The sequence below is a fragment of the Marmota flaviventris genome, chromosome 3, assembly GCF_047511675.1.
Source record: "Marmota flaviventris isolate mMarFla1 chromosome 3, mMarFla1.hap1, whole genome shotgun sequence".
NCBI lineage: Eukaryota > Metazoa > Chordata > Mammalia > Rodentia > Sciuridae > Marmota > Marmota flaviventris.
This window is the reverse complement of record NC_092500.1, coordinates 94,198,672-94,212,925: the sequence shown is the minus strand read 5'-3', so window position 1 is coordinate 94,212,925 and position 14,254 is coordinate 94,198,672. Positions and strand designations below refer to the sequence as shown.

At 36.6% G+C, this 14,254-nt stretch overlaps 1 protein-coding gene across 1 annotated transcript in view; it reads left to right on the top strand.

Moving 5' to 3' along the window:
* The window catches only part of LOC139705088 (receptor-type tyrosine-protein phosphatase O-like), a 55,648-nt gene that overhangs the window by 30,176 nt on the left and 11,218 nt on the right, over positions 1 to 14,254 (top strand). The window contains exons 7-9 of the mRNA XM_071609293.1: positions 1,752 to 1,948; positions 12,782 to 12,902; positions 13,599 to 13,792. Of these exons, the coding sequence (XP_071465394.1) occupies positions 1,752 to 1,948; positions 12,782 to 12,902; positions 13,599 to 13,792 (512 nt within the window). The remainder of the gene's footprint in view (positions 1 to 1,751; positions 1,949 to 12,781; positions 12,903 to 13,598; positions 13,793 to 14,254) is intronic.

The window sequence follows — 14,254 nt, the reverse complement described above, 5'->3', positions numbered from 1 at the left end:
TAGTTTTGAAGGCTTTCTAAGAGATGAGAATTAAAGCAGATACTTACCTTAATCCCTCAACAGTTTTATGAAGGGAACATTTTTATTATCCCCATTTTTTTATGTGAAAAAAAGCTGAGTAACACAAAATTCAGTGACTACCCCAAGTGTCAGAACAGGGATTAGAATTTAGCAATATGTAGCTTGCAGGGACACTCCACCTTGCTGACCATCAGGTCAGTCCTCATGTAAAACTAAGAAATAAGAGCTTCCTGCCACTTTATCACTCCCTGCCCCCTCTATGACAGTAGCCTTACAGCAATAACACTTCACATTTACATAGTTCTCTAACACAGCAACAGCCTTGCAAAGTAGATTAATCAGATGGCATCAGGATATTTTGTCACAAAGCCACTGACTCAGAAGACAGGAGGTCCGGACGTGGTCCCAAGCAGCTCTGTGACACTGGTCAAGTCTGTGGACCTCTCTTTTCTCACCAGTAAAATAAGACATTGGATCCTAAAGTTCTTTTCTATTCCAACATTCCATGATTTGTCCATTTGACAGATGCAGTGACTGAGATTTGGAGACATGAGATTGTTTGCCAAGTATTACCATAAGTAATGAGTACACTGGAGGCCTGGGACAAATTTACTACTTTCAAACCAAAGCTTCTCACTATTTAAGAAGCCACATGCAGAGTTTAGAACATGGATTTTGGAATCAGACTTCTTGTGTGTAAATCCCAGCATGATTTACTTTATATCTTCCTCAGTTTCTTTTTCTGAAAAGCAAAATTTAATAACAGTACTTACCTCATAAACCTTTTAGGTGAATTCAAGGATTAAAACACATAATCACATATAAACTTGAGTCAGAGCCTAGTACTATCATTTAAAAACTATTTCCTTTGCACCATTTGCATTCAGCCTAAATCTGCCCTCCCCCAGCAGAGCACCTCCTAGGAATACAGTTTTCTATTAAAAGACTGTGAAATGCATCCTAAACAAAGAAGAGGAAGTTACTTGCAAATTTGCATTTCAAGGGGAATTTCTGTAGATAATAATCACCTTAACACTTCTTAAGTCCTTACTGTGTACCAGGCACTGTGCTAAGAACTACTTCAAAAACCTGAGAGAACAAAGCTGCTGATGGACACTTCTGTGAAGATATTTTGTAGCAAGGAACCTCACCCCATCCCTCAAATACCGCCCAGGTTTTAGCCTTCTTCTTTAATTGAGCTAGCCTGTTTCCTATTTCTTGTCTAATATAGTCACAGTCTGCTTCTTTGTTCTTGCTGCTGCTAAATTTAAATTTTTTTCACAGGATTGTAGCAGAGACTAATTTGAATCTCAAAGCAATTATTTCTAGAAACCAAAGATCCTCACAGCAAAGGAATTATGAACACTGATGAAACACTACACTGCCACACCCTCCCTTTGTTAAAAGAAAAGTAAATTCTCTCTGGTAAAAAAAGTTACCAGGATACTCTCAGATGCATATGACAAACTGAAGTGGAGCTTCTCTCCATCAGTAAAACTATATTTGCCTTTGTTGTTGTTGTTGTTGTTGCTGCTGCTGCTACTGTTTGGAATGGTGGGGAGATGGAGTTGAGGACTGTCACTGGGTAGAGGATGGAAAGAGCAACTGCCAGTCTTGCACTGAGTATCTCTCTAAGGGCACAGGAAAATAACATGATGTTTAGACTGGAATCTTTGATCTCAACCAGCTCAGTGTGCAAGCTCTCTTATGTTCTGATTTGAAATGTTCAGGTCCTACAGGAGAGTGGATTGAAGAATTGACGGAGAAGCCCCAGCATGTGAGCGTCCATGTTTTAAGTTCAACCACTGCCTTGATGTCTTGGACATCTTCCCAAGAGAACTACAACAGCACCATTGTGTCTGTGGTGTCCCTGACTTGCCAGAAACAAAAAGAGAGCCAGAGGCTTGAAAAGCAGTACTGCACTCAGGTAAAGGAAAGGCACCCGAAGCAGTGTCATTGGCAAACCAAGGTGACAATGGCAGGAAGCAGCACTGAGGTCTCCCTGGGAGGGCAGGAGTGTTGAAGGCAGGATTACCAAGAGCCAGCAGAGGAGCTGGGTATGGCTCTTTAGCTACAGTCATATTCTTTCCTTTACATGAGTCCATGTTCCTTTCACTTTTATTCCTTGTTCAAGAAAATGTGCTGAGACCCTAAGATGTAACAAATACTAGGACAGATATTGGAGATCAAGATAATCTCCTGAGAACAACAGATAAGTGAACAAAGAATTACTGCACCTTATAGAATGAGCTCTATGCACAAAGTAAATGATAGAAAGGTCTCATGAGTTCACAGAAGGAGCTGGGCATTAGGAACAGATTGGGAGGAAAGATAATTTTAAAACTGGTCATAAAACCTTCCCAGGGGAAGAGAGAAACAACCAAGCAGGGGTTGGAATGTCTTTTGGTTGTTTTACTTTTTTTCCCATTCTTTTAGGATTTATTTTAATTATAAAAGTAAACGTGTTCACGGAGAAAATAATTCAAAAGTATATAAAGTAAAAAATTCTCTTCTCACCCATCACAGCTGAGAAGAGTTTTGAAGGATAAACAGGAGTTAACCAGCCACCAAGGATAGTGAGGGGCAGGTGGAGAGGTGTGCTATCGGTGGTTCTGTGAGGAGCTGACAGAATGGGTATGCACACCAGATCATGAGTCCTGAAGGAAATTTGACAGCAGGAGTTGAGAGCAACATTGCTCTGGGTCGCCCTGAGAACCTGAGGCCTTGTTCTATTTTCCTAAAATCTCCTTTTATTTTTCCATATGGTGACATGAGATGAATTTTGGCATCTCACATATTATTTTCTTCCCTAAAGGCAAAAAACAATTAAATTGCCTATTCATGTGGAGAAACTTCAGGATGTTCCCATTCCTCCTAGGAAAATTAGGCAGTAGTGAAATTCAAACAGTGAGAAATTTTAAATTAATAAGAGAGACTCCGGAATTATGACCTTCAGAGCACTAAAAGCAGTAGGATGCTGAGATAAAGCCATACTTGAGGATGAACCCACCCCTTGACTTAAATTAAGGGGTAAATGTGCTAATCCACTAACTAGTAATCAGAGCTCATTGTGCAGCCCACTACCTGCCTTGGCTGAGAGCACTCAAGATAACTGGCCCATTCCACTGGCAGAAGAATGGGTTTTCCTTACAGTGATCTGGAACTCACTTTTTGCTTTTTGCTCCATCTATGTACAAATTCTGTATCCTTCACACAGAAGCCAAAAGCTAAAGGTGGAGGTAGACATTATAAATTATAAATGAGCCACAAAAGTCTCGTTTAAGTGTACTTTGACAGTGCCCTTTCAAAATGCAAACACGAAACTGTTAAAGGTTATGGATGGCCACAGAGGCCAGTATTAAAGTGCAGTGCAAGAGCTAGAACACTAGTTGTCATTTGTAACCATGAGACTTTTGGGGGATTGTGCTATGATACCACCATAGTCCATCCCCCACCACCCCGCACACACACAGACTTTTCAGATGAGGAAACCAAAGTTCAAAAAGTCTCAAGAACCAGAGACTTTTATATAGCAATTTAGAAATAGTTTAGTTGACTTACATAGCAATCAACTAAAGAAATCTAAAAGATTATCTTACCAGGATTGGTTTAACTTTGGCTTTGGCTTATTTCTTAAAGCAACCATTATCCCAAAAGAAAAAAATAATATTTCTTGAGCTTTATTTTCAATGGTACTATATTTATATCAAAAGGAAAATCAAAATATGGCTCTAAAATAAAATTGATTTTAAAATTAATCTAAGCTAAGTATCCCTTATTCAAAATAATCAGGATCAGAAGTATTTCAGATTTCAAAATTTTTTATTTTGGTATATTTGCATATACATAATGAGACTCTTATGAATGGTACCCATGTTCTAAACACAAAATTTATTTATGTCATATATAACTTATACAAATAGGCTCCTAGCAATTTTATAAAATATTTGTAATAGTTTTGTATATGAAGCAAGTTTTATGGTGTGAAATTTTCCTCTTGTGGGATAACATTGGTGTTCAAAAGGTTTCAAATTTTAGAGCATTTCAGATTGGGGTTTTTCAGATTAGGAATACTCCAGCCATCACTCATAACAATGCTTTCACTCTTGTAGTCTCACTGTACTTACATTGCTCAATCACTGACTGTACCACAGAATTATGCTTTTTATATTACCTAGGTGATCTGTAAGATTCACTGCTAATGTCCCTACTCTACCCTTTAACTCCACTGATTCCTGAGTGACTCTGTGTAATGTGGGTCATATAAGGTAGCACAAATTTAGACCTGAACCCTAATTTCACGAAGCTTAGAATCTAGCCTTCCTTATAAGTACAGTGTATTAAATGTGTTCTCATGGTGTATGTATGTGTGTGTGTGTGTTGCAAGCAAATTTTCTCAGGAAGGAGTTTTGTGATACATTTCTCCCAGCACCATCGTAAGACTATTCATTCACAAATATGTTGAACATAAAGTCAATGCTAAATCAGTGTGATGTAAAATACTTGAACAAGTCTTCAGAGTAAATGTGCTCTCCTCATCCTCTCCAAAGAATTATACATAATCACACTTTTCAGAATGAGGAAGAGTCATATTCATGTGTATTAATTCTTATGTGTGGTCTTAGTCCATGAATGTGTTCTGGCAACTTAGAGGAATGTATAACTTAATGACAAAATCAGACAAAAAGACAATCAAATGAAGAAATGGTAGAAGTAAAAGACAGAATATTTATGGGACCTTCCCAAAGTCACATAGCTGGTTAGTATCAGAGCAGTGGCCAACACCCAAATGATCTGAATTCCCAGCCAGTTTCTATGGATTGCATATGCTGCCTTACAGGAGGTTCACCTTCACCATCATCCTGACAGAGTCCAGAGCACAAACTCTAGCATTAGACAAGTGTGGGTTTAAGACCTGATTCTAACAGTGAACACGGGGGCAACTTTCTTCATCTCTGCAAGTCTTGGTGTCTTCATCTGTGATTTGGAGAGAAGTCAATTCTACCTATGGAATTTGATAAAAATAAAAGGACTCTTTGTTTAATTCAGCATTTGGAACATAGTAAGCGCATAAAAAGAAGCATTAGCATTTATTACTATCCAGATTTAGTTGGATGCTTTTTGAGTCAATGGAGGGAGGTGAAGCAGCTCTGGAGTCCTCTATAGAAAAGTCTGGAATATATGTATAGCTAAGAGCTAATGGAGGAAGGACCACACAATAGAATAAGACCATTTCAGACCCAGAAGAACTGTCACTATAATATAGCTCTACCCTACTATTTAAACAGTCTATTTCATATTTCTTCCCGCCATGCTCTCTAATACATTTTTCCTCATATTTCTTGAGCTGAAGAGGGATACTAATGGGGCCTATTTGGAGTGAGACTGAATTCAAGTGAGTTCTCAGGATTGAAACTTAAACAAGTCAAGAAAAATACGGAAATGCTAAAATAGGTGGAAATTGATGGAAGGAATATAGAGTTATCTTGTAGGGAATAAAGCTAATGTTATTTAGTAAGAAGAATGCAGGAGCATTTCCCTTCCCCCCTTCAACACATGTCTAAAGAGGTCCAGGATAAATAAAAAGAAATGGATATAAAGAAGACTTCTGCACCCCCACATTCATTTCAGCATTTTTCAAAGTAGCCAAGAAATGAAATCAACCTAAGTATTCATTAGCAGATGAATAGATAATGAAAAAATGGTATATACCCAGAATGGAACACTATACAGATGGGAAAAGGGAAGATGTTGAATAAAGGCTACAAAATTTCAATTATACTGGAGGAATACATTTTAGTGAGCACTTGATGGTAACCACAGGTAATAATCATGTATAGTATATTTCAAAATTGCTAAAATAGATTTTTAACAGTCTTACCTCTAAAAAATGATACACTGGTGATGTAACAGATAATGTAAATTAACTTGATGAAATCTTTCTATGATATATATATATATATATAGATAGATCAAAGTATCACATTCTATCCCACAGGTACCTACAATTATTCTCCAGGTATAAATAAATAAAAAATAGGCATAGAGTAATAGAAGTATAAACATAAGCTGGAAGCTTAGCAAATATTTAGAAATGAGGGTTGCATTTGTGTTCATAATTTTTTGTTACTAAGGCAAGTAATTTGCAATACCATTTTCTTTAAAGTGATGTGTGTGTGCGTGTGTGTGTGTGTGTGTGTGTGTGTGTATATATATATATATATATATATATATATATATATATATATATATATATATAATTGCTTCTAAAAAATGTATCCCAGTATAATTTATCTGGTATAAATTTATTTATTTACTTATTATTTTTAAGAGGTATGGACAGATTTATTTAGGACAGAAGAGACACATTAAAAGGAGAATGGAACCCATCTTGAGAGCAGGAGACAAACAGGATGAATGTATAGCAGCATATTTAAGTGGTTATAATTTCATGTATTTCTTTGAATAGTTAGAATCAACTACAGCCTAAAATATTATTAAACTAAAGGAACTTTAACATTACCCTGAAATAATCTAAGCTCTTTACATCCTGTGTAATTCTGAATATTCTAAGTAGGCAAAATGAGTGACTGTTGATCTAAGTTAGCATTTACTGGTACAGTAGGAAGTTTATAACATAGACTGTAGAATTCAAAAGAAGAGTTTGGAGCAGTGTTCACAATATAAGACATATATGGCTCCATGACATGTTATTGACGTATATGTGCTAAAGGAGAGTTTAGAAGAATTCCTGCCAAAATATCAGGACTTGTGAAATGAGAACAAAAAAGACTTCCAATTTATGTCATTTACTCTTCTGCTGTGGGAACAATATTTATAATGAGCATGTGTTCGTTTTGCCACTTAAAATTTGTTTGTTTCTAGACATCTTACTATGTTGCCCAGGCTGGCCTCAAACTTAACATCTTACTGTCTCAGGCTCCTGAGTAGCTGGGATATAGGCAGGTGCTGCCTCATCCAACTTAGAATATATTTCAAAGATATGAAATAGTCCTGTTTAGTTACATATAAAATGTATGTTCTCATTCACATTGTCTCTTTAGAAAATTCACTATCAGCTAAGGATACCTGAGTCACTTTATGTATAAGTCTTCCAGTAAAATTGAAAATCTAAAATGTGAGCATAAAACACTGATACAAAAGAGTGTAAATAGAAAAGAAAGGATAGAAGAGCTAATTTATTGATCAGATTTAATCTCACTTTAGTCAAACCAATGGAATGGGAATTTTTGTGTGGTGCTCCGACTGCTTTTATACAAAGCAGTTTGTACCAATTAAATTACACAATTTTTTTTTAAATTTCTACCATTTATAATTTGTTTCTAATATTAGAAGAGATTAAAAATTCACTTTATAACATCAGTTAAATGTTTATCCTAAAAAAATCTTAATGAGACTTTTAAAAACATTAGAGTATATAGGGGCTGGGGCTGGGGCTCAGTGGTAGAGTGTTCGCCTAGCATGTGTGAGGCCCTGGATTCAATCTTCAGCACCACATAAAATAAATAAATAAACAAAATAAAGGTATTGTGTCCATCTACAACTAAAAAAAATTTTTAGAAATCAGTATGGTGTATTCTCAAAAGACAAAGAATGGAATCACCATCTGACCCAGTTATACCATTCCTTGATATTTATCTGTAAGAACTAAAGTGAGCCTACTTTAGAGATACAAGCATAACCCATCTTAATTGCAGTACAATTCACAATGACAATTTATGGAATCAGCCTAGGTGTTCATCAACAGATTAATGAATAATAAAATGTGACATATATAAAAAATCAATTCAAAAATTACAATATAGATAAACTATTAACAGTCCTGTTCTCATCGATTTATATTCCTTCCTGCAGTGATTCTGCAATTTTATGTATCCCAGGTGCCAAAAAAACTTGATTATAAGAGTTAATATTTCTTGATATTCTGGTTAAAGCAATCTCATGACTCTATGAGATATGTGATATTATTATCTATATTTTATCAATGAAGAAACCGAGGTAAAAAGTTTAAATAATACATAAGAAAATCCCCAGGCATATACAGAGTTTGATGTCAAGCAGCCTAAATAGAGAACCTGTGTTTTTCCCATTAAGGAAGATCATCTTAAATATTAGAGGCACTGAAGTCAAAATAGCTCACTTCCTAACTACTAGTTGAACCATAAATCCATGTGCATTTCAACATTCAACTTTAATAAATCCATTTTGTTCATCTTATACATTGTCACTATTGGACTCCATATGGCATTTGTTACATAATCAGTAGTTTTCTTTTTTTTAGTAAAAAGGAGCTCATCTAAATGAGAAATGTTCTCCATAACATTATTTTATAAGATTACCAACAGACTTGCTAAGTGCTTACTGCTGTATTTCTACATTCTGCCAGTGACTTGCCCATAGATTAGAGGACCAAATGCCACAGTCTGGCTGGGCACAATTCAGGAGCCACTTGTCAAAAGAAATTAACTTTATTTTTAGAACCACACATGCCAAACAAAACAGCTCCTCAGGAAAAACCCTCAGAGCCCAACTGCCACCACCGGCTTCCCACAAGCCTCTCAACCTCCCCCACTCCTCCTGCTCTTGAGGCCAATTGGCTGGGTCACGTGGGCGGAGCCAAAAAAAGTCCCCCAATGAGCAGCTCCGTAGTCTGAAAGGGTGGGGAAACAGCCCAATGAGCATCACCGCAGAGGAGCCAATCAGCTAGATGTTGCTGGGGCCGCTGTGAGCCAATCATCAGCTGACAGTCTGAAAGTTTGCTGGGGCCCCTTTGGCTGTGGCTCTCAACATCTCCCCCTCTCTGTTTAAACAACAAGCATGTGGCTTAGGGACCGTGCCTGCCTTAGGTTGTCCAATAGTACATATGGTCCTTACCCGTTATCAGATGAGCTGACCTCAAGGCATCAGCCTCCTGTCTTAGGTTGGTACCATTGCAATTGGATCTTACCCGTCACTGAATACTGGTCCAGTATACAGCCACACCTGTGGAGAGGTCTTTGTACCAGCGGGGGGGTGAGGTTCTTTGCCTCACCTCTGTTGGCCCCCAAATTTTAGCTGAATGATCATGACAAGCAGAAGGGAGGAAGATACACCAAGCCAATTGACGGCTCCTTTTGGAAAAATTGTACCATTGATGACATCATCAGCAAAAATACCCCAACACTACCACAAGTCGCTGCCACAACAGATAGTTCACAATGCATACAAGTGAGTTCACAATGCATACAATTGATACATAGTCCAGGCAAGTTCTGCAAGCAGTTCAGTGATGGCTATTGCAGAAGCTGTAGATTGGTTTTATTTTTGTCTTCACCAGCACTGGGATGAAGATAGGAATTCCGGCAATAATGGCTAAAGAAAAAATTATGTAACATTCCAGAAGGCATTAAAAGAAAACAATTTTCTTAACAATTTACATTGTCTTGAAGAGAATTATTAAATATAATGAAAAGGAAAGGTGAAAGTAAACAAACAGATCTGTTAACCTCCTTTTTTGTTCACATTTTAAAACAATCCTCAACAGCTGTTTACCCAATTTAAATTAAGCCATTTAAATCACGTGAATAAAAAAAAATTATTTGGATCCATTTTTTCATGAGCGCTCACCATATATGATATATGGACATACGTACATTCAAACATATAACACAAAACACAAGTGTGCACACATAATATAATACATACAACACATAACATAATAGTAAAGGCCTTATAACTTTTTACAGGTGAAATCTCCATTGCAATGTTAAAAACTCTATAGTCAAAAAAATAGAACTGATCAGCAAAACATTAACCTAGGTCTGTATGAGCTCAAAAAACATAATAGAACTTCATGATATGGGAAAGGGCAATAATAAAATAGATATTGAAAAAAGCATCCTGGTTCTGTCGCAGATGTAAGAATAGCCAAACTGGAGTTCTGGATATCAGCTGTTATGGATTTGAGCCAAATCATCTTCTTTTTGGTCTGTAGAAATTGCTTTAGTTAATCTCTCTGGAATCCAAATCGGCTGCTGTTCTCCCTGTGGAAACACACAAACAGACCCCCGACTCCAGACAATTACTGGGTCAGGACCTTTCCATTGTCCTGTTAGAATATCGTTCCAAAGTACCTTGGGCTTATGTACATTTTTTGGACACATATGCCTTTCCGCAGCACTAAGCCCTGATGAATCCAAATTTTAAAAGTTTAGAGTAAAAAGGGTTATTTTAAGTTTATCTTTGGGGAATATATACCCCTTCCCAATTCCTTCTTTTTGCTTTAATAAGTACATTTTAATAGTTTGATGAGCTCTTTCAACTATGCCTTGTCCCTGTGGATTGTATGGGATTCCTGTTATATGAGTAATGCCAAATGTTGAGCAAAATTGTTTAAAAGAGGTAGAAGTATAACCAGGGGCATTATCTGTTTTTAACTATTTTGGAATGCCCACAGTGGCAAAATTTTGCAAGCAATGAGCTATAACATCTTTAGTTTTTTCTCTGGCATGAAGGGAGCCCATCAAAAATCCAGAAGAAGTATCAACTGTAACATGCAAATATTTTAATTTTCCAAATTCTGGCAAGTGTGTGACATCCATCTGCCAAATATGGTTAGGTATCAATCCTCTAGGATTGACTCCAAGATTAACTTGTGGTAAAAAGGTCACACAATTTTGACATTGTTTTATTATTTGTCTAGCTTGTTCCTTAGTTATTTTAAAATGCTTTTGTAAAGTATTAGCATTGACATGGAACTTTTTATGAAAATTTGTAGCTTCTTCTAGTGTAGAGAAAATATGTATGTCATGTGTAGTTTTATCTGCTAAATCATTGCCCAAACTAAGGGCTCCAGGCAATCCTGTATGTGCCCTGATATGTCCTATAAAGAATGGATCTTTTCTGTCCCAGATTAGACTTTGTATAGTGGAAAGCAAAGAGAAAACAGTAGAGTAAGGGGAAATCCTACCAGCATCTTCAAGGGATACTATAGCATTAACTATATACTGACTATCGGAAAATAAATTAAATACAGAATCTTTAAACATCACAAAAGCTTGTAATACTGCATTAAGCTCTACCTTTTGAGCTGATTGTTTGGGTACTAAAAATGTAAAAGTTTGATCAGGGGTAACTATTGCTGCTGTACCATTATTTGATCCATCTGTGAATATATTTGGAGCATTCATGATAGGTGATTTTCTTGTCATTTTTGGAAAAATTACAGGATGCGATGACCAAAAAGACAATAAAGGATTAGATGGTAAGTGGTTATCAAATGAAACATTAGATTTGCACATGATTATTGCCCAAGTATTTAACTCATTAGCTAACTCATCAATTTGATCCATAGTATATGGAGTAATAATTTTATTGGGAGAAATTCCAAACACTCCCTTTGCTGCTTTTATTCCTTTGAGTATTAATTGTCCTACAGCCTCAGGATACCTAGTAAGAATAGTGTTAGGAGAATAAGATAAATGTATCCATAATAATGCACCTTCTTGCCAAAATACTCCTGTAGGAATATTTTTTGTTGGTAGTACAATAAATAATAAAGGCAAACTTACATCAATTCTATCCAAATGCATATTTTCCATATATGTTTCAATGATTTTTAATGCCTTTCTTGCTTCAGGCATTAATATTCTGGGTGAATTTGGATCTGATGGACCTTTTAGGATATCAAATAAAGGTCCCAACTCTCCTGTTGGTATACCTAGATAAGGTCTTATCCAATTTATGTCTCCTAATAACTTTTGAAAGTCATTAAGTGATTTGAGTTGATCTACTCGTATTTGAATTTTTGGTGGACGGACCATGGTTGAGGATAATAGAACTCCTAAATAATTAATTGGAAAATTTAATTGTACTTTATCTATTGCTATCTCTAGATTATAATTTTTTAATAAGTTTGTAAGTGTGGCATAACATTCTAGCAATGTGTTTTTAGCTTTGTGTGCTAATAATACATCATCCATATAGTGAAATATTTGTAGTTCAGGATTTTGATTTCTAAGTGGCTGGATTACTTTGTTAACATAAATTTGACACATAGTTGGGCTGTTAGCCATCCCTTGAGGGAGTACTTTCCATTCATATCTCTGATCAGGACCTTTATGATTCAGTGCAGGGATAGTAAATGCAAAATGTGGACTATCCTCAGGATGAATTGGAATTGAAAAAAAAAAAAAACAATAAGCCAACAATAAGCTTCTATTGCCAATAGTGAGTTTCAGTATGTGACCTTGGCCATTCTCTGGCTTTACTTTCTCAATCTATTAAATGAGTGATTTGAACTAGATAATCTCTGAGGTCATTTCCATCTTTATAATTAGATATTATGTGCTTCTAAGTGACGAGAAACTAAAGACATTTCTGCACCGATCTTCGCATGTAATCAGCTGACACTACAATTTAGCATGTCAGACTGTCCTTATGGTATTGCTGATTTGATTATGGTTAGAGGCTGATGTGTCTCTGGTGTGCAGAGCTACAATTGACATTGATGCATATAAAGCAGTTCATGGGGCTTATTAAATCCAGCCATAGAATTGGAATGTTCTGGGTTCCCTTCAGGGTTCACATAAACTATAAATCATCCTAATTTTGAAATCTGACCTTTCCCAGCATAAGCAAAGGCTTCTGGATTTCAAAGTCACTGTGGTTCCTCAGAGGCTCTGAATACCACATAAGCTGCTGCAAATTCCACTCTGAAAACCCATCTCTAAATAAATCTTATTGGGTATTTGGTTTATAGGTGAACTCAAGCAAACCCATTATTGAAAATCTGGTTCCTGGTGCCCAGTACCAGGTTGTGATGTACCTAAGGAAAGGCCCTTTGATTGGACCACCTTCGGATCCTGTGACATTTGCCATTGGTAAGTTCCTAGCAACAAGAATAATGACTTATCTTTCTCAGACTACTGGTTGGAGGGGTGCAATGTGCAAGCTTGAAATCACTATCATTGCATAAGGAGTACCTATACCAGTTCACCCAATAGTCTACCTTCCGAGTATAGTGTACAGTAATGGAGGATTGCAGCCAGGACTCCGTCCCCCATCTCACAGGCACACACATTCTTACAAACATAGATGCCAAAATCCTCCGATCCTCACTTCCCTCCTATAAAATGACATAGTATTTTCATATAACCTACACACATCCTCTTTAAACCATTTCTAGATTACTTATAATACCTAATGCAATAAAAATGCTGTGAAAAGAGTTGTTATATTACATTATTTAGGAAATGAAGACAAAAAAAAGTCATTCTACACAGATGAATTTGAGGGAAGAATATTTTCCATCTGTGATTGGTTAATCCCACAGATGTGGCACCCACTGATACACAGGGCTTACTGTAAGGAATGACTAGAACTGAACACTTAGTCCATCCTTAGCATTTACTACTTGGGGGAAAAAAATCAGATGCAAATGTATTTACTTTGGCTTTCAATGATTTTGTCAGAAGGGTAAAAGCCTTATTTTTAAGTAGAAGTTTGAAGCCATGGCTGAGATATTCAACACATCTTCTCGGCTTTCTATCCTTACTCCCTACCCCTCTTCTTTTTAGTTCCCACTGGAATAAAGGATTTAATGCTCTATCCCTTGGGCCCGACGGCAGTGGTCCTGAGCTGGACCAGACCTTACTTGGGAGTGTTCAGAAAATACGTGGTTGAGATGTTTTATTTCAACCCTGCAACAATGACCTCGGAGTGGACAACCTACTATGAAATAGCAGCGACGGTCTCCCTAACTGCGTCTGTGGTAATCGCCCCTTAACCAGCTGTCACACTTCCCTAGGTCGACAGATGTGTCACAAAGAAGTGATTTGTAAATCAGATCATTTTGTAAATACACAGAGGTAGTTTGCTATTTTCAAGGCTTTTAGTTATTTTTGCTTTTAGGGTTTGGGGTATTTGGGGTTCTATTTTTGTTTTTAAGAGAGAGAATTTTGTGAAACTACCTTCCCCTTCCCCCCCTCAATGGGATTTGTCAATGAACACTTTTTTTTATTGCATTTGCCCAAAGCAGAATAGATTTAGAAAGTGTTTATTGTGCTTCTCTGGTCCTAAGGAGGAAAACACAAAAGGTTTCCCTCAGGCCTTCAATAGTTATTTGACCCTGTTGAACTCTAGTGACCACTCTTTCTGGAATCTACAAATTGGTTCAATACCTATATTACTGGGCCATTACAGATGGTTTTCACAAAACTATAAATGATTTTCT